At 37.2% G+C, this 25028-nt stretch overlaps 1 protein-coding gene across 35 annotated transcripts in view; it reads right to left on the bottom strand.

Moving 5' to 3' along the window:
• Positions 1-3619: 3619 nt before the first annotated feature.
• Positions 3620-25028, bottom strand: part of TLL1 (tolloid like 1) — a 262440-nt gene continuing 241031 nt past the window's right edge. For all 35 annotated transcript variants that reach the window (XM_069013647.1, XM_069013646.1, XM_069013653.1 and 32 more), the window contains 5 exons: positions 20185-20310; positions 18693-18820; positions 13784-13997; positions 8605-8855; positions 3620-6948 (listed from right to left, as the gene is read on the bottom strand). In XM_069013647.1, coding sequence (XP_068869748.1) covers positions 6814-6948; positions 8605-8855; positions 13784-13997; positions 18693-18820; positions 20185-20310 — 854 coding nt within the window. In that variant the 3' untranslated portion in view covers positions 3620-6813. The remainder of the gene's footprint in view (positions 6949-8604; positions 8856-13783; positions 13998-18692; positions 18821-20184; positions 20311-25028) is intronic.

Here is a 25028-nt window from a genome sequence, read left to right as displayed (position 1 = left end):
TCCTCAGGAAAGGAGATCCTCAGGCCAAGGACCTTTTGGAAAGGCAAACCCAATAGCCTCTCATTCCTAGTTCTGCCAAACCAACACTAAGAAAGACTTGGAATCAATGCTTCTAAGATTAAAAAAAAAAAAAAAGTCTGATTTTTATTCATACAGCTATTCTCATTAGGATCCATATTTTCACAAGGCTTCCTGAAACACAACTATTTTGAAACATTCTCAGCAGAACTTTTGTTGTGGCTTTATGTAAACATAATACTAATACGCCCTTTGCAATAGAGAATTTGAGAGCCAGATTTTGTGCAAACTGCATTAAGAGTTGCCCCTCCCTGCTTGCATCTCTCCCTCCCTCAGCATTAACGGGCACTGTGGTAGGTTACCACAGACTAAATTCATTTAGCACTCACTAAATTTCCCAAATGTTAAAATCCTCCCTTATAGCATTAAAAAAAACAAAATCTCCTTCCAATGGTATAAGGAATCAGCCCATATTTTAAACAGCTGTAAATCACAATTAACACTGACATAATTTTATGTCCTACAGGGCAAACTGACTAAGAAAATTCAGGATTTATCTACCCTAAAATGCACATTTTAAAAAGTATTATGTAGCAGCAATCTCAAGGAAGTTTCTCTTTAAAATGATAAAAATAGAGTTATTACTGTGATTACCTAGAAATATTCCAAAGATGTTTTATTCTGTGTCTTCCCTACAATATTGCCTTTGCTGACATAATAACAATAAGAAATTTAAAGTAACCAATTAAATGTCAATAGGTAAAATTTTCAGCTCTGTATGGTCTTCCCATATAGCATAGTCCAGGCTATGGATTTTAGTAATTAAAATTGTTTGTCTCGTGACCGTCAGAAGAAATAGCAACAATGTAAGAAAGGCAAGAATATTAGTAAAGATGTCTCAAAGAAGTCAGCTTTTTTCCATGCAGCTCTTCAGAACATCAACTTCGTAAAGACATCTCAACAACTGTCAGCACCTGCTATATGTCAATATTCTGCTTGAGAATTTTTACTCAAGACGTCCAGGTTGCAGATGTGGGTCATTATTGTATTCTATCTATTGTAATAGAAGTGTTCTCATCTTCACTAGCAACAGTTCTTTCAATTATAAAAGTGTATTGCTATTACTATTAAGTTCACTGAACAGAACGCAAATGTTTTGCACAAATTTGAGCAGAGTGCTTCATAACTGAAAGGCACCTTTAGGTATTGTTCTTTCTCCATTAGACAGCATTCTGTACAATATGGCTCCTGATATTTGAGAGATGGGACTATCATCCCTGGGAAATTCTTCTAATACTGAAGAGGTCTCCTGACACTCAGCTTAAATATTTTGTTGTTCTGATTCGTTTTTTTACTCCTACACATATTGTCGTAACGTTCTAAAAATTCTCACTCTGTGAGAATCACATGCCATATGCAAGCCAAAATGTCTTTTTTATCTTTCCTTTTTCACTATAACTTCCCTTCATTGCATTTCATTGTGTGGACACTTACCTGACATGCCCCTAGAAAACACTACCATTACTGTGGAGGGAGAGAAAGGTCATTGAGCGTGCTCTGAAAGACTTTATATTCCCAATGATTATTAGCATTCCTTGTGTGTCAGAAGTTGCTATCACATGGGAAACACCTTCTAACATATATGCCTAAATTCAGGATCCTTTCCTGTAGTTGCAACAACACAGGAAGAATTACTACACCTGAAGGCCATTGAAAACATTCACATACACAAAAAAAAAAAAAATCTGTCATCTGTCTTTCTATCATATCACTTAATCTTGCATTAGGATGAGATTTGACAGGCTACAAATAAAAACCAGGGAAACGAATTGCAGAAATGGGATCCAAATAGGGAGACTCAAGCCTTGCTAATGTTTCCTTTTGCTGTTAACCCAACCACTGTACCATAAATATATTTTGCCATTGACTCAGCTTATTCTGTTTGTGAACTCAGAATGAGAAACCAGGGAAAATGAGAACATTTTCTAACAAGGAATAACTTGCAAAATGCATTTTCCTTTGTTTTTTTTGTTTTAATCAGACTTCATTCATCCTGATTCCATGAAACAATATTAAGCAGCTGCCTATTATTTTGATTAATTGAACTAGATCAAGCAGAATAACATTAAAATGTTGTCCCAAATATTCAGGTTAGAGCAGCAAGACTTGATAGCGCTAGAGGGAGAAAAAACTCAACCTGTAAGAGCTATAGCCCAGTGTTCCTCTCTCTCACAAATGGATAGTTACTCTAGGTATACGTGATTAGGAACCAAAGCAAGTAATTTCTTAGGTTGTCTTCAGTTCTCTGTTTGAAAAATTCACTAACCACTGCAATTAATAACCTAACCGTTCCCTAGGTAAGTGAAAGCAATGCAGCATAAAGCAGTTTTAAAGAATACGAAGGATGCATTGAAAAAATAATGTATCAGCAACAGCGCTGACTTTGGAGACTCCTTTTTTCTTTATAATGTAATGTAGTTGTGTCTGTGATAGCTTTATATTTTGCTTTTTCAGGCATTTTATTTGTTCTGGCTCCTCTTTCTTTTCTTGACTGACCAATTAATAATCGAATCATAATCAGCAATGATAAAATCAAAATAAGAGCAAGGCCTTTGGTAAGGTTCTGCCAATCTGCATGATCACATACGTTAATGTGATATAACCCATCCCCTCCTATTACTCATTTGGACCCAATTTAAGGCCTGAAGTAAAAGCAAAATTCTCCTCTGGTTACTGGCCAGGTCTACTTTAAGATTGAATACTTTCCTGAAATTGCATACACATATCAGGTCCCTAAAGTCTGAGATCTGTAAATTTTGGCAGAACAGAACCATTTAATTATAAAAGTTCCAGTGAGCCTTGACGGTGGCCACTCTCTGTGGCGGTGCTGCACACAGTTAGTGCAACACACACACAGCCTGTGAGGTCAACAACAATTTCCTCTGTTAGAACAAATTAGGTGTGCCACTTACACCCCAGCAGCATAGCAAAATTGCAACCCTATTCCCCAGGTGGATAAAGCTTCCATCCAATAATTTAATTTTTACAGTGGTTCAAAAGCAATCTGCTTTAAATGAAAAAGTAACTCTGCAATATTGTGTTAAGGATCTGATTTGGCTCTCACCCATGCTTAGGTCAACTCACTGTCTCACAGAAAGGCAATATTACTCAAATATGTTGTTGACTATAATAAAAGGCCAGCAAAGAACAGAACATTTGCTGTGTGTGCACCTGCCTTGCTTTATTCACTTCAGCTTGACCTCCACAGCTTGTACATAAGGCAACCATTTTAACTGCTTTCACTGACGACTTTTATTCTGTTTTTACTTTTTTTTCCTCTTTTGTTTGTTTGAGGTTTATTTTTCTTTTAAGGACACAAGAAAGGCCTCTCACAAACATACCTTCCCTCTTATCTGATTATCTGAGCATGATAACAGGATATCAAGGATCTCAGTATTTGGTCTGCCACAGACTTAAATTCTCCAAGAGCTGTCAGCCATGCAGAACCAGCCTATTCCATCAAAATAACACTTTACGCTGAATTTAACAACATTAAAGAATAAAACTCATCAAATCAGAAGCTCTTGATGTAGTTGAGAAAACTTTACTATATGCTCCAGGAAAAGTAATTTAAATCCATTAACTTTGCCACAGTCAAAAAAATTTTTCAAATAGGAAGCAGAACAAGTGAGTATCATCTTCATCCTGATGGGAATGTTGCCAGTAAATGCACTGTAACTAGATCTCAAAGCTGGAACTGCACATGTGGATAACACACACTCCTTTTCACAATTTCAAATATCAAAATAAATTCTTTTTTCATTATTTTCTGATTGTTAGGCTATTCATAAGGCATGCTTCCCCTAAGGGAAGAGTTCATTTTTCATTACATCAGGGAAAACCTCCTAAGACTTGTAAATAGCTTATGTTTTTAATAGCATCTGATAGCACCACGAGGCACTGACTAGGATCACGGCCAATGAGAAGATACAACCCATATGGTCCATTTATCATCAAGATAATCATTAAGAACACCTTCTGCATTTTCACCACTCTGAAGCATATGAGATCTACAATGGAATAAGCAATCAGAGAAATAAAATCAAATTTTGCATTCAAAGTTATGGCAACTACTCTCTTCTGACTTCTACATATTCCATATGAAACAATCCCAGAAATGCTGTGCTCAAAAGCAATTTTTTGATATGACCATAAAGAAGAACCTTCCACAGAGTTTTGGAAATACACCATAAAGTGTTGCCCCCAGTCCAACCTCCTCTCCGTCCATTCCAGCTGCGCTATTCAACATAGGACAGCAGGATTTATACAGGGGCCTGTATGAATCAACAACAACAAGAAAAACCTTTCCAAAAAATAATGAACTTGGCTCAACCCTGTGGTTATTAGGGAAATCTTGAGAAGAATAAGAAAGCCTAATTTAGACAAAAGGAAAGCTTTAGCAAACAGAGAGAGATAATACTAAGGGGAGACTGGAACAGAAAAGTGGAAAATAAGATAGCATGGAAACTTGCATTTGATCTCAGCCTCAGACTTTCCCAGCTCCTTTTGATTAACCTTGCCAGGGAGACACTCCTGCTGCTTGCTTTTCCTTTCAGAAATTCAAGCACTGGAATTCCACCCAGCTGATAAATTATGTAACAACATTAAGAATACACGTTTTATTTTTTTAACTTTAGCAATATCTCTGGCTGAATTCTGTAGTAAAATATCTTGGAGAAAATGTCTGTAGTTCATTTCTTGATCAAACAACCTGAAAAATGAGCCAAAAAGACAGTGTAGCAGCATTATAAAAATACAGAAATTATTAAGTTTTTGAAATTCACACACATCAGTCTAAAAAGAAAAATATGTATGAGCAGTAACAGGGCTGCTAAAACAACCAAAGACACCTATACAGACATTCGGTTTTTATTTTTATAAAAAAGGTCAGATTTATTAGTGCCAATGTATGTCCATAGAAGGAAACAAAAACTAAGCTAATCTGAGTAGCAACTTACATCAAAGGATATCAAAATAATATTTCTTGTAAGTGAAACATAATACTTCATTTAAACTTGATTCTTGCAAACTAGAAGTCCTTGTTATCTGTCTATGAAGCCTTTAAAGAAAAGTTGCTACAGTCAAACAGGGTCCTGATAGAACTTGGCACATAAAGAAACAATTCCATATTCACCCACACAATACCTCTCACTCTCCTGGAGCACTCATTCATACAATACTTACATAATGCATATACATTATGACTAAAGCCATGTATGGCCTAAAGCACATAGAGTATCTCAGTTCTAAATGTAACATATCTCTACATCAAAAGCAGGTCACTGTATTTACAGCAGAAGATCTCTCTCTGCAGATGGGGCTTTTGCTTGAAGATCCTTTTGTTAGTGTATGCTAAGATGCTTGAGTTGTCAAATTATTTATCAAATTAGAAGTGTATCTACAGGAAGATCTGTCTGATTGTGTGTGAGGATTCTAAGGCAATAATAGTAGTTGTTCCACAGGAATAGCACTGCCATTGCAACCCACTTTCCATCGGAGCAATGAAGCCTTCCTTCTCCAGATGCAGCCAGGTATAGTGAGACATTCATGATCTGCAAACTGTTGGCTCAAAAGTCTAAAACTTCTCGGTTTGTTTGGTTTTTTTAATGTTCATGGAATAGCACCATAGGAATTCACACTTGATATCAAAAAAATCCTGGGTCTGTTGTTTTGCTTTTTTCACCATCATGGATATTCTTACTCATAGAAAAAAAAAAAAAAAAACCCTAACAAAAACCTCTTCAGGAAACTTTTCTTTTGGACACTACTGCAGCTTCATTTCTGAGTAACTAAATCAGGCAAACAGCTCATTCACAAAAAGGTCCAAAGAAATAAAGCTTAGTAGTGGTTTCAAATGTACTGCTGAAAACAAATTCAGTAGGGGGATATTCAGATGATCCTTGACCATTTCTCTTTCTCATGGATACTGATTTTGATTCAGGACAGGTTTTCATCTCAGTCTCTTTCTATATTCAGTGCAAAATAAGAGCACATCATCAGAGATAGCTTACTTAACCAGTAAACCAAACATTTTCAGATGCTTACACCATTCAAATTCAGTCAACTAGTGATGACTGATGTAACAGTTCAGACTTCTCAGTCATTAGTAAAACAAAATACTCTATAGATCAGTTATGTTTCAGAAGTAAGATTTTCCAGTTTCAAAACACTGATAACCTGATATGACAGATGAATTTGTAAAAAATACAGAACAATGCAGGAAGGTCTTCCCATTCCATATCTTCTTTCAAGTCCTTGTACACGACGTATGCAGGATTCAAAGTCAAAGCAACTGGGTAGAAGAACAGTATTTTGAGTGTGTGACCTAAAAGAGCTTCTTTTCCTCCTAGACACCATACAATTGTCAGTAGGAAGAACGGTCTATGGGGTGACTTCCCCTGAATGAAACTGATCGAATCCACACGCAGCTCTAGCAAATACTGGACCATGAACAAAAGCTTTTATATTCTCCCTGCATGCAAAGTCCTTTCACAAGCTCTGCAGAGACAGTCAAGTATGGAGCCTGCACATCATCATCTTGACTATTCCACTGGGGTAGGTGATTTTCTTCTTTTATTTTATTTCAGTCTCTAGTCTTATAAGTCGGCGTTTCCACTGAACTTATAATAAACATTTGTGCTAATAACTTCAGTTTAAAAAAAAAATGACACGCCTTCCTTCCTTTTCACTGTGCATTCTTTCTCACTCTCCTTTTCTGGCATAGAGGTTCTTGTGTTATTTTTTGGTGTGCATGCTATCTGGATATTTTATACTTCTGTATCGTATATGAAATCCTTTCTTGTTGATTGTATCATCAGTGTGAAAGTGAAGTAAAAGAGATTCCCCTGCTGAATAAATTTCTTCCGGTGGCTAAAATAAATCAATAAAGAGAAAAAAATTATTTGCCTACTCTGTGTATTCCTTCACTATTTTTTTCCTTACAAATATTTCTCTTCTTCTGCTATGCCTCATCATGTAATTCCACTGTGTCTCATATGATGTTGTCTGACATCATCAGACAGAATAGTTCTATCTCATTCAGCTTTCAATTACAGGCTAAGAATTTTTGAGGCAGACTGAGGAAATAACCTAAACTCCTAGTTTCTCTCTAGTTCAGCTGGAGTAAGACAGGGCAGGACCACGTACAATATTCTAAATTTAGGTAAACAGAGGTCAATACCTATTTTCTATCTCATTCTTCATAGCCCTCACAATGTACTGTTTTATTACTGAAGCACATCGATCAGAAATACCAGCTGAACTACCAAATCCTCTTTCTAAAGTTGAGAAGTTGTTAATAGATACTAACAGTGTCTTTTTCCCACTCCAGCTTGGATCATTTTGCTTTTTATTTTCAATAGCTTTTCTATTTAATTGTATCTTTCCTATGTGGCATCTGAAGCCATTCATTTACATCTTACCAGAACCAAACTGCCACTGCCAGTACTCAACCATTCCACCCCGAACCCCAAAAATAGGAAAATAATTCAGCCCATTTTCTTGTTCGCTGCACTTCTACTTGTAAAATAAAACAGTAACTTGCAAAGAAAATATTGTTTTGTGTAAATTAGTAGATTTTAGGCTCAGTTGTTAGCATTTCCTTTTGAATACATCCCCAACAGTTCAAATGGAAGCACCTTTTGTGCATCATTAATTAGTGTTCAAAAATTCGCTAAAAGGATTTAACGCAGTTTACAGGTGACTTGTCTGAATGACTAAGATGTTTGATCCAGCACAGTGGCTCAAAAAAGTGACACATAATTACTTAAGAGCTCCTGTCATCTCATGTAGAGTCTTTGAAGCCCTTTACCTAGGCAAAGAGTGTATGTATGAAAGTGTGCTTGCCCTGGCGCACATATAAAGAATTGATAAGGACTTGTGGGATCATTGCACTGGTTTTCACAAGGCAGGCAGCCAGCAGACCAATGCAAGTCTAAAATGAGAAATAGGATACAGCATTTTCAGTGTGTCATCTGGCCAATTTCCTCCATGTCTCACAGTTAAAATGTGTCAGAATGCATATAGGATTTCAGGGTTTTCTTAAGGCCCATATTAATCACTCAGGTTAGGACCCATTTTTTCCTAAAATCAGACTTAAGAAGTCAATGAGCACACTATAAATATCTCCCAGCTGCCCCTCTTACTGTAAAATGTAGCTTCTTTCCAACTCAAAGAATTTTAATGTAATAATTTTCAACACTGCTGCACTTCCCTCTACGTAAGGAAAAAGCTACTAACTTTTTTGTGTGCTGATAAACACGCCACTACCAGCTACTTAAAGATTAACATAACATTACAATACTTTGGTCAAAAAATAGGTAAGAATATTTACTGATTAAAGTATTTCAAGGGAGTTATTGTACTACAAGCCTGCAAATTTATACGTTAAAATCTGAAGTAGACAATCTGGTATCTTCACTACAAGGTGTAGTAACTAAACCTCATGATCCTTACCTTCCTGTGCTCTGCCTTTCTTATTCTTTTTGCAGAAACAAAAAAACCCCAGTTTTATACCTATTTACTTACCCCAGATCCACAAAATCGACCGAGTCTCACAGCTGTCTTATCATGACCATCAAAAAGCTCCACGTAATCATAGCCACAGTCTGCCTCCTCCTCAACCTCGAAAGTCTGGAACATTAACTCGACGCGAGAGCCGCGCTCGGCCACCAGGAGCCAGTCGCAGTCCGCCTGAACCGGGTAGTTGTTATCACCAAACTGAGCGTGAGAGTACAGGTCCTTGGGCTTGAGTTCAGCTTTCAACCGACCACCACACTCTAAATGGAGGGGAAAAAAAGATGGTAAAGCTTATTCAGTGCAAATTTGTGTTTTCTTTTCATAGATGCCCAGTCTTATTCAGGGTGAGCGCATTTTAATGCCACAAGGAGGGTAGTCAAAAAAGCTGAAAGCGAAGTACTACCCTGTAGGAACATAAATCCATCATTCTGAGTATTTGTTATTAAATTCTGTTTTATAACTAGGGAGACTTGAACATAGTTCATAATTTTCAAGTGAAAGACAAAGACAGGGAACACCAAAGCTAGAAGGAATGTGGCTTAAGCAGTATGACAGTCTTTGGGCAGGCACTTGAAAGGTTCCTGTGGCCAGCAAGACAGTTGCTGTAAGGGTACCCACATTTCAGTGGTGACATTTCCACATGAGTTAATGACACCATTTGCAAGTGATAGGGGAGGATCAGGTCCAGCACACACACAGTCAGCGGCTGAGTGCAAAACTCTTTTGTTTCACAGTAGTGTCATCTTTAACCATAACGTGGCACCTGGAGAGCCAGCTCAATACTAAATACCACTGCCAAGCTTGCTACCTTGTTTGCTGTGTAGTCCATGAACGGGCCTTTCTCTGCAAAAGAGTGTGGCTGGGAGAAAGCTGCTGCTACCAGAGAAAGTCTTGTAGCTGAAAACCTGCTCATGAGGCAAGCCTTTAGCTGGAGATCCCTGCCTTTTGTCAAAATCATTATTTTAGCATAAATCCCTATTTGTACACAGTTGCAAAATGGATGTGGGGCTTTAGAGCTTGTTTATAACTGCTCAAAGTGTTCAGAATTGAAATATGAATTAGCTTTAGTGTATAGGTGAATAAGCTGTCCAACAAATAAATAAAAGTCTTGTTAGAATCCAAGCAACAATAGATGGAAATTGTACTTAAGGGGAAAAATGCATTGTTTGTCATGTTTCTAAAAGGTGAGTGGAGGCTTTTTTACTTTACAGGTACAAAGATTTCAATGCAAACACAATAATTTAGTTTTGGTTTCTCATCAAGAACAAATCATCTCTTAAAGCACCCATAAAAACATCAAGTGCAAACGAGCTTGAACAAAATACTGAGACTCACAAGTTTAGATGTAATTTTTATAAATAAATGCACAGATAATTTAATTTGCATTTAAAAATATGCAGATAATATTGATTGATCATTTTAGAGTAACCTGAAACAAACAGTGAGATTCAAATCTTTCCAAGCTTTGGTGAAGAGACACTTTGAATTTGACTTCAGTGTCACAGACTCCACCCACACTAAACAAGACCAATTGCAGTATTACATTGTGAGGAGTCACATTTCAGCTAAGAGTTAATAATGGTAATGACCAAATCCTTACTTTTGAAAAAGGGTGTTTTTTTTCTTAACAGGGAAATGAAGGAATAAAACCAGGAAATACAAACTATGTAAGTAATCCATTGTGCATGATCTGTTCAATCTGAAATTTCAAACTTTTTTAGCTTTTAAAGAACAAATAGGAGCACATGATAAAACATTGGCAAATAAGATAGTTCAAGCAGTTATTTCTCATTGCTATTCTAATATACTGTTTTTTCTCCCTATTCTGAATTTCATTTATTTCCTTTTCTTTTGTTGAGAGAAGAGGGGATTGTTTTAGGTTTATTTTTTGTTTGACTGGACTCTTGCCAATATTAGGAACATCTCCCTGCCTCAGATACCAAACAGCTGCAAAGGAGAAAATGTTTAATGAACTGTCTACATTCTTTCCCTCTGCTTGCTACAGAGGACAGGAGCTTAAGGGAAAGTTGTAGCCATTCAACCACAGAAAATGGCAATTCCCGTTCCCCTGCCCATCTCTCGCAGATTATAGCCTCATATTTTAGTATAGAAATTACAAGCCAAATTTTCAGTTTCTTAAGAATTAAGTTGTAGTTTCAGAAGCCTACATCCAGCCTGCACAACGAGGCACTGCAGAAGACGTGGGACAGTGCCATGCAGCACTGCTTGCAAAGCCTTGGTACCAGAGGTAACCCGGCCGCGGTTTCCATTGTGCAGGCATGGCTGCTCTGCAGCAGGCAAGATGGATGATTCTAACTGTAAGGAAATATGTCCCACTTGTAAAATGATGGTCATCTGGCAGCTTCAGGTGAAAGACTTTTTCTAGATCAGCTACGGCACAAAAACCCTCTCATGTTTCGTGACCTTTCTAGGGACTTTCAGGCTTCTTACAAACATATGAGCAAATTGAGCACCAGTTTCTTGACTGTTTAACAAGCCAGACAGATGGGAAAAGCTTAAATCCACACCATCTGAACTAATGAGACAAGATTATAAATTGATTTAGCACTCCCATACTGAATTACTACAGTTCTTTTGGAAGCAACACAGGCCTCCAAACTGAGTGACATTTGAGATATCCAAATTTGTTTGAGACATCCTCCCACCATTGACAGATAGGAATAGGACCTACAGTAGATCTGCAACCTCCTAGAGCAGTGGCTGAAGGCCAGGCACCATAAATGAAGCTGTCCAGAAGATAACTAGATGCCTGAGTTAGGGCAAACAGATCACTCCCTGAGCAATGATGTTTAATGCTCTGTCAGGAGCATTTTTATGAATTCCTCTTGGATGGGTTATGCCTTTTCTGAACAGGGAAAATATGACAGAATCTCCTTCTAAAACTGTGTTGCACTTTCAAAACAGCATTTTATAAGTTTTGCTCCACCCAAGGAAGCCTTTCTATCCAGTTTATTTTTTTTAAACTTCACTGTATCTGCTGCTACATTTTTATTCTGTTTTCTGAAATATTAAATGGAAATTTGGAAATTGGGTAGCACTTCAAGCCAAAAAGTGTCATAGAAGGGACATCAACATCATTGACAGCATCTACTGGAATAGTAAGAGGCCATCAAATCATGAAGAGGCCAGGAATGCAGCAGGAGACAGCTCTGGGTGTAGAATCCAGCTACTCTTTCACTGCTGTTGTGTTACACCAGACTTTTTACTGAGTGAGTTCTGCCAACATGTTAGAAGTGAAGGGAGCAGCTTCCCCAGCACTCCCTGTCTGCCTGCACAGCTATGCAGGGTCAAACACAGCCCTGTCTACTTCCATTGTATACCATCAAGTATTTTTTTCTAGAAAAGATAGCCAAAGGGAATACAATCCTCTGCCCATACTCTTGTTAGGTATCTGTTCATTCACACGTGTACCCACAGCACAGAGGTAAAATTCTCACAGAACTCTCACAGTGCATCTGTATTTGGCTCAAGACTGAACGAATAGACTGCAAGACCCGAGCTGTCCCTCATTCAAACACTACCTCCAGGTACATGTCAGTGATGAGGGCTCATCTCAGGGAGCAGTCTGTGCAACAGCAGCTGACAGGAATAAATGTCCTCTCTTAAGGCGGTAAACTTTGTAGTTTTTTTATAATATTCTTAAAAACTGGGTAGATTTTATTTCTCTCAGTTTCTCAGGAAAGCACATGCTTGTGCATGTCAAGAATGTTTTTATATTTAAGGCACAAAAAGCTCAGCAGATATGAGGGAAAATCTGGCAAGTCATAACAAAACTTGCAATCTTTAGAAGTTAGGGAGTATACATCTGAACTTCATTCACACACTGATTGTTCCAGTTCTGCAAACTGAAAGTGAGGAGAATAAATGAGATAGAAGTTTTACAACACCTGTTCTAGCAAGAGTTCTGACCTTTAACTATATACCCTGAGGTAATTGAAAGTGGGTAATTATTACTTCTATCTAATTTTGCATCTAAGGGAAAGTGTTACTGCAGTAGGGAAGGCAAAACATTGGAGGCTTGTAAAAGATGGTTTTCCACAAGAAAAACAAACTGAATTACAGGAAGCTAAACCTTTCATTTTCAAGGCCCAGATCACAAAGAGTTCATATATTGTTATCTACTCTCTTTCTCTGAAAGGGCAATTAAATTACTAAAGATTTTGAATTATTCATAACAAAGCAGAAGGAAAAAAGAGAAAATGCCAGCATTGATATATGTGAGGATGTTTTAGCTGTGCACTACACATCAACTTGATGGATACTTTGGGTAATATCAAATTACATTAACAGTGATTCATAATCTTGATTATTCTATTAATAACTATTACGTGTCATTAAATCTTATCTCCTAGCAGAGATATTTATTAAATATTTTCTGCATTATTTATTGCCTGTATAAATAAGAATGAACTCTGGAAAGTAAAGACAGACATTAGGATTGAAGATGAAAACAAAGGCCAAAAAAACCCCAAATCCCCTTGTCTTACAGCAGGCACTGGATGTTCAGGGGTTCAGCACTAGGGGCCACTGTAAGCCAAGCAACATCGGGGGAAAAAAATCTACACACTGAAAATGTCCCAAAAACTCTACTAATCAATTACAAACCATTGTTTCCAACGTCAGTGACTTCTGCCAAACAAGAAAATTGAATGATAAATATGAAGGACATTATATTTTAACGGTCCTAAGAAAGTCTTCAATGTTGTTTTTTTCTTATTCTTCTTTGCCTTATCTTGCCTTTTAAGCACTACAGGAAAGTAATATGTGTTTACACAAAACCCAGATTTTTGTTTAATTTAGAACAGGAAAGTAATGGACGTGCATCACATGTCCCAGTTAAGTGTTATCATTACATATACAGTGAAAAGATAATCTTTTGTAATCTCAGGTCATGAATCCTAAGGAATCTCATTTCTTATCTGACTTTGTTTCAACATCTTTTAATTTCTTACACATGAGAGAGAGACAGGGAGAATGAAATATCTAAAATATTAGAGAATACTTTCTGCAGTCTCAGACTTTTCCTACTGTGCTTAAGGTTTCATTAAATACAGCTGTTACATTGTCTTATCTGCGAACTCATCCCTTTCCTACAAAAAAGTCTGAATCTCTACCACCAGAGAGCAATGGGTGAGTTATTAGTAAAAATCACGTCCTGATTTCTGACCTGTAGAGTGCGTTGCTTGGAAGCCTTTTCTTTGAACTGATGCATCGGAAATAAAGCGGAGAAACATTTTGTTTCCAGTAGCAATAAGAGGATCTGGTATTTTATTGCCACATAAGCGCCCCAGGATTGGCGATTTTTCACTTTCACCATCAAACACTTCCAAGTGGTCATAAGCACATTCTTGATGTTGTTCTATTTCAAATTCATTGAATGTCTAGGGGAAAAAAAAGTAAAATGACCCATTGTGGGACTGTATTTACATGGTACATACATACATATGTTAACACGTTTTAGAATATAAGGATGCAGTTAAAATGACAGATTTAACATTACTGCCTCTGCAAGCCCATAGATTTGAATAACATATTGACCCTGAGAAAGTGGAATAAAAGTTAAGACAGTGAACTTCAAGAGGGCATCATCCTTCATACAAAAAGGCACTAGAATCTTTATAATCAACTACTATCTATCAGAGAATAATAAATCTAGAATACTGCTGCCTTTCTGCTGAATCTGCACTGGTTTTAGGATTATTCCAAATTTCACAGAGCATTCAAAACAGCAAAAAGTCAGAAATTATTGTTTCCTCGCATAGTTGAGGATTGATTGAAACATCTGCAAAACATAATGGCTCCCCCCGCCACCCCTGCCCTTTTTTAAAACCTACATCACACTGCAACTGAAGCCTCTGAAAATGACTTTTCCACAAGAAGGTTTATGCATGAAAGTTTTATTTTCTAATCTATTACCTAGAGATCTGGTTTTTTTGTTATTACAACTTAAAGATGTTTCAGGCTGCACACTTCATGCTAAGTTCAGATTTTTGCTAGTAAAAGCATTGTCAAACATTAAAAAATTGTGTTAATTGTTGATTAGAAAAAACTTCAGGTGTTTCCAAAAAGTGTATGCCATACCTGACAGAAACTGTTAACACACATACAACTTACACCTGCATTTCATATGTGAAGAGTGTCTTCCAAGACTAGAATGATATAAACAAACTTATTTCAAGGAGACATCTAAGAGTTTTCAGACAAGACTTTTTGACTAGGGCTAAATTTCAACAACAATGCTGAAGCTTAATATCTGGTAATTTCCCCTCATGTAAACACTGAGAAGGCAATATACATCTTTGTGAATTTTCAGAGTAACCTGCAATTTAAGGTGAAATTCAAAATCTATTTCGTTCAACAAAATAGCATAAAAACACCAAGTACAAATGCTTTCATGAGTAGTCCTATAGATGACTGTTTATTAAAAAAAAAAAAAAAAAAAAACCTCAAACAAAAACCCAGAAACCAAACAGAAAAGGATTAAGAAACAATAATTACAATAATTAAAAGGAATAAAACTGAACTCTCAAATGCTGAGCAAATATCACAATTAAGCATTCTCTGGTACACCAAACCAAATCTGACCAACTAAATCACTTGTGGAACCCTGAGAGTGTGAAATGCAATGGAAATTTATATTAACAGCTGACCTAAAGGATATATAAAGAGCTAACACAAAGGGTTTTTTTCCCAGAGAACTTCAATATTCAGAATAATACTTGTTTTTTGTGAAGAGCTGCATGGTGCAGTGGATGCAGGTCCATGTCACAGTAAAAATGTGGGGTTTACATTAAGGGACTGAAACTGCAGAGGCAGTGAAAACAGCTGTACATCAGTCACTCCTGCTGCTCTTAAATTGTGGTCAGCCATCCTACTTTTATGATGCCAAGTATGTGTTGTCATTTATACCCAAATAAAACCTGATGGATGAAGAAAACTCCAGAAAGCTGACAGACTAATTCTCAGTTAGCCTGAGTTAGTTAAACGCAGTTAAACACAGTACCAAGTCAAGCCAACTTGGAGTCAAGGGGAGCAATAGACATGATCCAAGAACAGCCTGCAGAAATTCATTTTCTTTTATAGGAAAATTGTATCTGTTTTGTTTATATCTCACGAGCATGAAAAACCCCCAACAAAACCAATACTCTCAAGGAATCATATCTCACTATGAACTGTAAGACACACTTATTATTTTTAATATTTGACTTCTCCCTGGGATTCCTAAGCCTTCAGGAGCACAGACACGTTATATTGTGTCCTTCAAACATGACCAGAAAAAATGGTTGTGGTTTTAGCAAATGATTCTAGCAATTCCAGAGAAAATCCAAGGAACTTGCTTTTTAAAGGAAAATCAGATCTTAATATGCATAGTCTTTTAAAAGCTCAAAATGCCTGATATTTTAAAACATCCAAAGACAGTCTCTGTGTTTTAAAAAACAGTTGGTTCCTTGCAAATTTGAAAGAGGAGAATGGACACAAACTTTCCCTAAACAGAAATGAATAGTTGATGCCAACAGAGTTCACAAATGATTTAACAAAGTTGGTTGTATAATTAAATCATGCCCTGTCTTGCTGGGACAAATACTTTTGAATTCCTACCCCAACATGACTATTTTAACCCCGTGTGATTTGTCTCCTTAGAGGGAATGGTGTTCAGAAATGTCACATATAGCTTCTGACCATCCAGCCCTTTCTATCTACACCACTCAACTGAGTAGATAGGTTGGTGGCACTTACGGGGAGCTGCCTGGATGGGACACTTAAGCCTGTCTCTTATAAACATCCAGCTGATTAGCTCATGAAAATCAGTCTCTCTACGACGTACATTTTCAAAGCCATCTTTATCTACATGTTTCATTTTAAAGTTCTGAAGTGCATATCCATTTTTTCATAGGCAGAGTGACAGCAATCACAACAAAAGATTAGTTTCTATACATACACCCCTCTCAAAAAAACAAGCACAGCCCCACAATTCATGTGGTTTGTTACCATGAAGTAACCGGTTCTCTTTTTGTTCAACTTGAATAAGTAAGCTATGAAAAATAGACTGAAATACAGCATGAAAGTCCAGGGAAAAATACTGATCCATTGTGGAATTATGGTATTAATATTATTGATATGGGACCTTGCTGTAGTACACAACTTGCAGATATTATGCACATATAATTTAGGAATTGACCCTACTGGCTTGCACAGAAGAGCAGATCTCCCAACTCTAAATCATGGAGGCATTTTTGAAAATTCTATCTAGTAAAATTCTGTCTGGTTTTCTGATTCCATTGGAAAAAACCAATTTAAAAACCCTTTTCTTTGTAAAGTAAAGCACAAAATATTTCACTGAAGAAATATGAATGTTGTAATTTTGCCTGCTGTGGGTATAGGTATTGGAAAAGCTTTTACAGTAACATGCCCATGTCCATGCCTGGCTGGCTTTGGTTTATTCAGTCAGTATGAAGAATACTTGCTCAGAGGCAGCAGTAGAAAGGCTGCCTGAATTAGAAACCTGTGTTTCCACCCTTGGAATGGACAGAACATGCACACTGCTCATTCTCCACCACCCCCACCCCCTCCAGTACAGTTTAACCCTTTTAGTTTTGGTGAACAGGGATTGATACACAGTCCCACATCAGCAACAGTAACAGGAGTGGTTTAACTCCAGGCAGCAGCCAAGCCCTACACAGCTGCTTGCTCACTCCCCCACCAGTAGGACTGGGGAGAGAACTGGAAGTGTAAACAATAGAAAACTTGTGGGCTGAAATATGGACACTTTAATAGGGAGAGCAAAAGCCGCACACATAAAGTAAAGCAAAACAAGGAAAGAATTCACTGCTTCCCATGGGCAGGCAGGTGTTCAGCCATCACATGGGCTCCATCATGTGTAAGGGTTACTTGGGAAGACAAACACCATCCCCTTCCTCTTTCTTCCCCCGATTTGATATCCTGAGCATGATGCCATATAGCCTGGAATATCCCTGTGGTCAGTTTGGGCCACGTGTCCTGTCTGTGTCTCCCCGCAATCTCCCATGAACCCCACCTTCCTTGCCAGCAGAAAAGGCCTTGGCTCTGTGTAAGCCCTGCTTAGCAATAACAAAAACATCACTGTGTTACCAACACTGTTCAGCCCAAGTCCAAAACACAGCCCCATACCAGCCACTGTGAATAAAATTAACTCTACCCCAGCCAAAACCAGCACAAGGGGTTAGGGTTTGGCTAAGGTCAGTAGTTATGAGATACAATATCCCTTTCAACCCTGCACCAGTATTGGCTATTGCTTCTACCTCTCTGCAGCAGAGACATCTCTCTCCTTAACTTTATTTGCTCCAAAACAGTTGAAAAATCAATTTATGAAATTTAAAAATATGTAAGGCCAGCTTTCGTTGTGGCTGTCCTGCAAGTACACTGCTGAAGGAACACTGGGGCTGAGCTAAAAGAAAAGCCCTCTGGGCAGGACCATGCCTTCAGCTTCATACAGAGGCTACAGAATCTCGGTAAACCTGCAAAGCTATCAAAACTCTTCTACGCCTGTCTTTGGACACCAGCACTGTCTTCAGCCAGCTGGACACAAAATTCACAAATCTACTCCAGCCTGCTCTTCTACTTATGTTAAAATTTGGAGCCACTTTTAAATGAGAAATCCAGATTCTCCGGGGTTTTGTATCTCTTTTTCATCCTTAGAAAGAACAGAACAGAACAGAAAAAGGTGTGTACAGAGGACTGTTCATAACTCAAAACTTTGCTTTTTCTATATATTGGAATTTGTGAAAATGGCCTCTGCCATATTTGACAAAACTTAGCACAAGTTTTATGAGTTGCAATGACAATATAGTAAAGTCTGACAGGAGGAAAGTATGCCTTTGCAGACTATTTCCCATCACTATAAATTTAAATCACAGCTCTATCATATTGAGTAGTCCCTGTTGGCCAGAAATTGACAGGAGCCAGCAAATTTTTTAAATTTACTTCTGGGATGCAAACTGACAGTAAAGCTTAGTAACAGTTTCATATCATTGAACAGTCATTTGAGAAGCTGATTTGGTGGAAGAAAAGCTGAAAAGGAAGGGTAGGCAGAGACTCACCAGTTTGACCCTCTGCCCAGGGGTAGCACTGATTTCCCACGTGCACTCCTTTCTGCTGGGATACTTGTCCGGCCAGTTGGGACTCGTGATGATGCCATTGGGACTGTGGATCTTCTGTTCACACTCAGCTGTGCCAACAGTGATAGCATCAGTTAGTCTGGGGGTCTGCATTCAGAGGTAGTCAAAAAAGTACTATTTTTTGTCAGGGCAGCCACTAAATGGAAGAGATCTTTAGGAAGATAGGTAAGTATGCTCTTCAGAGTGCAGTCATTTTGTTCCCCTCAGGCACGTGCTTTAGAGCATTAACCCAGCATGTTTCTTTATGGATTGTTGTGATATATACACTGTTGTTTACAATGGATGGCTTTTTTTTCGAGTACTATAGTACTATACAGGAATAAACATAAGATAAATGCTAAAACCTAATAAAATATCTTCCTATTCCCCTATCTTACATACAAGTGTGTAAATCCATATAAAAAGTCTCTCTATTCCAACCGCAAAAGAAATTTCTCAATTAATTTTTTTCTCTTCTTGCTAATTTTCACTGCAGCTAGAGAGCAATCAATTTGATTTCTAAACCACAGTTTCTAGCTATACATATAGACAATTTGAGAACAGCAAAGACTTAATTGCAAGTATGTACTAAGAACAGCTTAGTCACTGACTTCATAACTACACCACTAGTACCCAGAACTAAAAGAAGGCATTTTTTATTTAGTTTTTTAACAGTCTCAAATTGCTTTCTAAATATCAGAGAATTATTTGAAAAGAAAAACTTTTAGAGTAGGCAAGTAGCATTCCAAAACCAGTGAAAATGCAAATGATTCACAAGGGCATGTCTTTAGTCTCAAATTAAATCCATGGTAGAAAACAACATTGAGAAATTACAGCAGCTCACATGATATTGCACACTTGAGGTTCATTTGCAGACAATTTAAATTCTACTTAAGCCCCAGAACCTATTGTCTTCTTGAAGGCAGCCACACCTTGAGAGAGCCAAGAGGAGGAAAGATGCATAGGGCTTTGACTGGAACTTATATTGTCGGAATATGTCACCTAAAATAAACCCAGAAAGGGTAGAGATGGTTTCAACATGACTGTGAGGAAACTAACTGCTACTGATAGCAGCAAATCACACTTTACCAGGCTTCTCTCCAGAAACTCTAGACCTGTGTTTAATACAACCTTAGATAGATACTTTATCAGAGCTTTAAATATTCTACACTTCACAGAACTATTGAAAGTAGCACTCTGTGCCAGTGATCCCAAGTTTTCCAAACTGCATTCCTGTGGATCTTGAACTCAGCCCACACAAATGCTGGGGATGGAGGTGAAGGGAAAGGGGAGGGATGTTGTAATGCTTAAGCCCAGATGTCTAAAACCCCATAACCAAGAACTTTCTTTCCTTTCTTTTGTTTGAAAGGAGAGCTGCAGAAAGCTTTCTGCAAGCCAGCTGTGTAACCAACCACTCAAATGCCTTCCTACTCACCTTCCTTGCAGTCATGTTTATTTTCGTGTAGCACGAATCCGTTCCGGCACTGGCAGACGTAGCTTCCTACCGTGTTGATGCACTCGTGCTGGCAGCCACCGTTGTCCTTGGAACACTCATCCTTGTCTACAAAATACACAACAAGCTCAGGTGAGCACACAGCTCCCAGCAGACCTTGCTACCAAGACAAGCATGGAGCCTGAGTCCAGAGCAGGATAAGCTACAGCAAAGTCACTCTTCCCAGTAAGGCAGTTCTGTGGTGCCTTAGTTCTAGCCACTCTTTGCCCAGCCTGCAGCCTTGCACTATGGCACAAAGAGTGTGTCTCATCTTTATGGGAGATGAAGGTTAGTTCCTAAGGGAGAGGAACACTAGTAAAACAAGCTAGAACAAAGGAGGTAAGAGATTTACCAGCTTTTTACTCTTTCAATTGGTCTAGCTGGTAAAAGTTTCATAAATATCCAGTTTTATTTTAGTAAACAGTGGTAGTGTAGTTTATGGACAACACAAATTATTCCAGCTTTATGCTAATTCCACAATTTAATGCTGATACCTTGAAAGGAACATATCGATCAAACAAGACTTCCACTTCTACACATTAAACATGTAAGAAGAGAAAGATTTCACATTAGCTTTTCTAATATGTTGGGCTTTTTTCCCCAGCAGAGTGACAGTATGCTTTACTTTTGAATGAATCTGGACATCACAGAACATCACAAAAAAAACCATTTCATTGAAAGAAAAAAAAAAAATAAATTGGCATTAGTTAGTTCAAGATCGACAATATAGCATGCAGTTCTGTTTATTAATATATAATCCTTCAAAAGAGCTTTTAGTGTGTTAGAAATAAAGCAGAGAGTAGTGGAGGAAATATGACCTGCATTAAACAGCTACAAATTCATTGCATGGACAAAAGCCAAACTAGATTAACAGGCTGTCACTGTAGCAAGAGGCCTCAGCTGCCACGCTTCTATGTCATTCAGCTGTTCTTGTTTTAGGTGAGGCTGGTCCCTTTAAAAGAGGCAGACTGCTCCTGACATGTATACACATCCTTGCATATATGTAGAACTATATATGTATACACACATATATACACATTCTTAGATATAAAAATATATGCATATATATATATAAACAAACACATTAAACCTCCCCTGTATTTTACTAAATTTCAACATGCTATTTCAACATGCAAAAGAGAGGAGGTAAAAGAGCGAAGGAATTTTGGTCATCCCAGAGGTCTGGTTGTTGCAGGGTTGGAATGCAGAGCATTTACCCTCTTCAGTCTCATATACTTTGAAAAGCAGCAGTTAACATTATCTCCAAACAAGGCAACGTGATATTTCAGACTTTAGCAGGTACAGCAAGAATTTCTATAGATCAGAAGCCACTGTGGATAATTTAAGTCTCTTTTCATTGTCTTACTCATGCATTTTTTCCCTGCCCTTACTCATATTCAGTAACACAACAAAGGAAGTTTGCATTGTAATTGCATACACATCATCTTCCTCTGCCAAAATGTATGCAACTCTCCCAAAATGCATTCCGCACTTGACCTGTTTACTTGCAGATCTTTCCATAAAAATCAGCTTCTACTTATAATACAAGATGATAATGTACATTTATAGGCAAATTCTGCAAGTCAAACCCAAGCATCCACTGCATTTTGTACCGTAAATCTCAAATCTGTTTGTACTGAAAGTTTCTGGAAACTTTCTGCAAATGTGAACAGATTTGAAAGTTAAGAAATAGTTGAAAACATAGATACCTCTCGAAATCATACAAAGACTTATACTACTTGTCATTTTGATGATGAAGGGAAGCATAAAAGCTCCACAATACACTATTTATGCACCTTGCAAACTGAGGTAGTAAATCTATGTCATTTCAAACCAAAGTTATAATTTTGCAAAAGCAAGCACTATCATAAATTAATTCCACATTGCAAGTGAAGAACAGTAACAAGCAATTCAGAAATTAGAAATAATATGAACAAAACTCTTCAATATTTCCCTCTTAAGCATTAGTTTGTAATTTTTCACCAAAATAACAAAATAAAAGGAAGGCAAGCTCAAAATGCATTCAAGTTAAGCTTTCAAGTACAGAGTAGATGCACAAATTCTAAATAAAAGCCCTGTCCATTTTCATCAGCCACCAAACTGTGAAAACACTGAAAAGTATTTTAACATTAAATATGCTTATATTCTGTAAAATAATCTCTTAAGAGACCAGTACATAAGCAAGTAGGCCCATGTTGGATGTCCTCAGAAATAAAATAATGGGCAGAAGGTAGAAAGGAGAAATTTTGGAACACATTTGAACTACAATAATGACTTGTACATAGTTAATCAAGGATGCAACTGTTGAACAAGCCTTCCTCACACTTCATAATTGAGAACAGACTTTCTGTCAAATTGATTGCCCAGTTTAAAAATTTGTGAAAAAAAAAAACAATTAGTCTGTATTAGTTTCTAGAACAAATGTTTTGCCATGTAAAAACAAAGCCATTTGTTATGCTGACAGATGGAAAAGAGTCCCCCCAGTTTTGAATGGATACTTTCTTTCTTTTTTCATTTCAGTACTCAGAAGAAGGAAAGATCCATTCTCAACAAAATATTAGATGGAGTCAATCTGAGGACAAATGGTCGTACCTCTGAGACCCTCAGAGGCCACCAGACTGTGAATAATACGTACTCGGCCTGAAGGGACCTGTATCAAGTCCTTGCAAGATTCAAAAACAAAAATTTTCTCTTTGCAGGCAGCTTTCTTGTCTGTGGAAAAAAATGTACCAGGATGGCACCAGAGGTGAGTTTGTGTTCAAGGCTAGAAACATTCTAGCTGTCTCTTTTTAACTGCTCAATGATTCACCACCCAAGAAGAGATGCCCCAACAAACCTCATTTCTACATTACATCAAAAACCACGAATATTTTGAATGATTATGCAAAGAATCATGTTTATTTACAACTGAAGTAGTCTGAAGTAAGTTGACTGAAGTAAGTCTGAAACTTAGGATAAACTGAAGAAGTTTAATGACAAACTATGACGGATCCTTAGGTTATCTTCTCAGAAAGATCACAGAAAAAAGATTAAGGCTCTTTAAAAATATATTATTATTATTACTATTATTATTATTATTATTATCATCATCATCATCTTTTTGGCATTATTTAACACTTCTCTAGTCTTACAGGCCCAGCAGAGTATTGAGTCCTGCAGGGACTTACTCCTAGGTCTTGGCCTTATAACAAAAGCAGGAGACAGAGGAGGACAGAAGAAAGAGGGAGAAGAACAAAATCCTGATTACTGGAAGTTTTTTGTTTAGAAGCCTAATATCCGATTCCAAGAAGTTTTAATTATTTTTTTTTAAAAAATAATATTTAGTGATCCCCTAGTTTCCTCTCTTTTTCTGAAAAACTGGATTATAAATATGCAATAGAGTCTCTGCAGATCAGCTAGATCCCTGCAGAGGCTCCTAACTGAGCTTTCTTCAGAACTGTCCCATCAACTGTAAGTTTTACAGAATGCTGAAAAAAAAGTTTTTCTCACTTTCCAGTAGCACCTGTCTGTCTGTTAACACTATTTTACAGCCAAAAATATAATTACATGTTGTCTTGTATCAACATAAATACCTTCCTAATGCAGGTCATCTGTTGCCCTATGTCACTGTTTGCTTTCACAGTTTATCACAGCAGGTTTCAACCACCCAAAAACTGCTTTCTGTCGTCTAAGCTGGAGCTGGGCCATCCTTTCTCAACTCTAGCTGTGGTGCAGAATTCATCACCAAAAGAGTTGCTGAAAACAAGGGAAGTTTTGTGGCTGTGCTGGAGGAACACTTTACGGTTCGTAATCTTCACACTAATTTAACTTATCCACATTTCTCTCTTGCTGAGCATTGCATGTGCCCTTTACTGGTGAATAGAGTGCAAGATGTGTTTTATTCATTACATTTTTTCCATTATGTCTTTCTGATTAAGTGCTTACACATACTTCTATTTTGGTTTAATTAATAAAATTGCTAAATGTACGCAATCAAGTGTCTAAGTATTTCTACCCAGATATCATTCTAAAAGTATTGTATTCTGAAGATTAAGATACATATAAACAGGCAAAAAAACAACACCTCATCAGCTGAAAAATTATGTTATCAACTCCCAAAAGTCAAAATACTTGAAGTCTCAAGCCTGTTCTTCATTGACAGATCAATAGCATATTATGCCCATAATAAGGAATAAGGAATTCAGGCATAAGAAAGTATCAGTGTTTTCTGGCAGTCCTAAGATGTCTGATTAATTATTTGGAGATGACATCTTCTTTTTTTGGTATTTTAAGTTCAGAAATTTTGTCTCAAGCATTACAAAATCTCTGTTTTAATCAGAAAACATTTTAAAACAGGGAAAGCCAGATGACACAAAAGAATGGAATCTGCTAGAAATTAGAACAAATGGAAGATAGTTGAGAAAGAATAAAAATAAAATACTCATATTATATTCAAATATTTGAACTTATATTAAATGCTGGCAGAAATGCATTATGAAGCATTCAGTAAATTTATATATTTACAAATTCAAAGACTATTTATATCAAAGTTAGGAGTTTTTTTTGAAAGAGATTAGATATATACTATATCCAGGACACATCACACATTTCTATTCATTAAAAAACACATTAGTTCAAAATTATCCCTGACTAAAGAATTTATTCTGTGATCAATGACATCACTTAAACTTTTTTTTTTTTCAATTACCTTGAGAGGGAAAGATAAGAACATTTCATTCATAACTGAAATATACAGGGGAAAAATTCTGAAGAATTATAACCTGATGCTTTCTAATCCATGACCTATA

The sequence above is a fragment of the Aphelocoma coerulescens genome, chromosome 4, assembly GCF_041296385.1.
Source record: "Aphelocoma coerulescens isolate FSJ_1873_10779 chromosome 4, UR_Acoe_1.0, whole genome shotgun sequence".
Lineage (NCBI taxonomy): Eukaryota > Metazoa > Chordata > Aves > Passeriformes > Corvidae > Aphelocoma > Aphelocoma coerulescens.
Note: the sequence above shows the minus strand (reverse complement) of the source record. Positions and strands in the feature narration are given on the sequence as shown.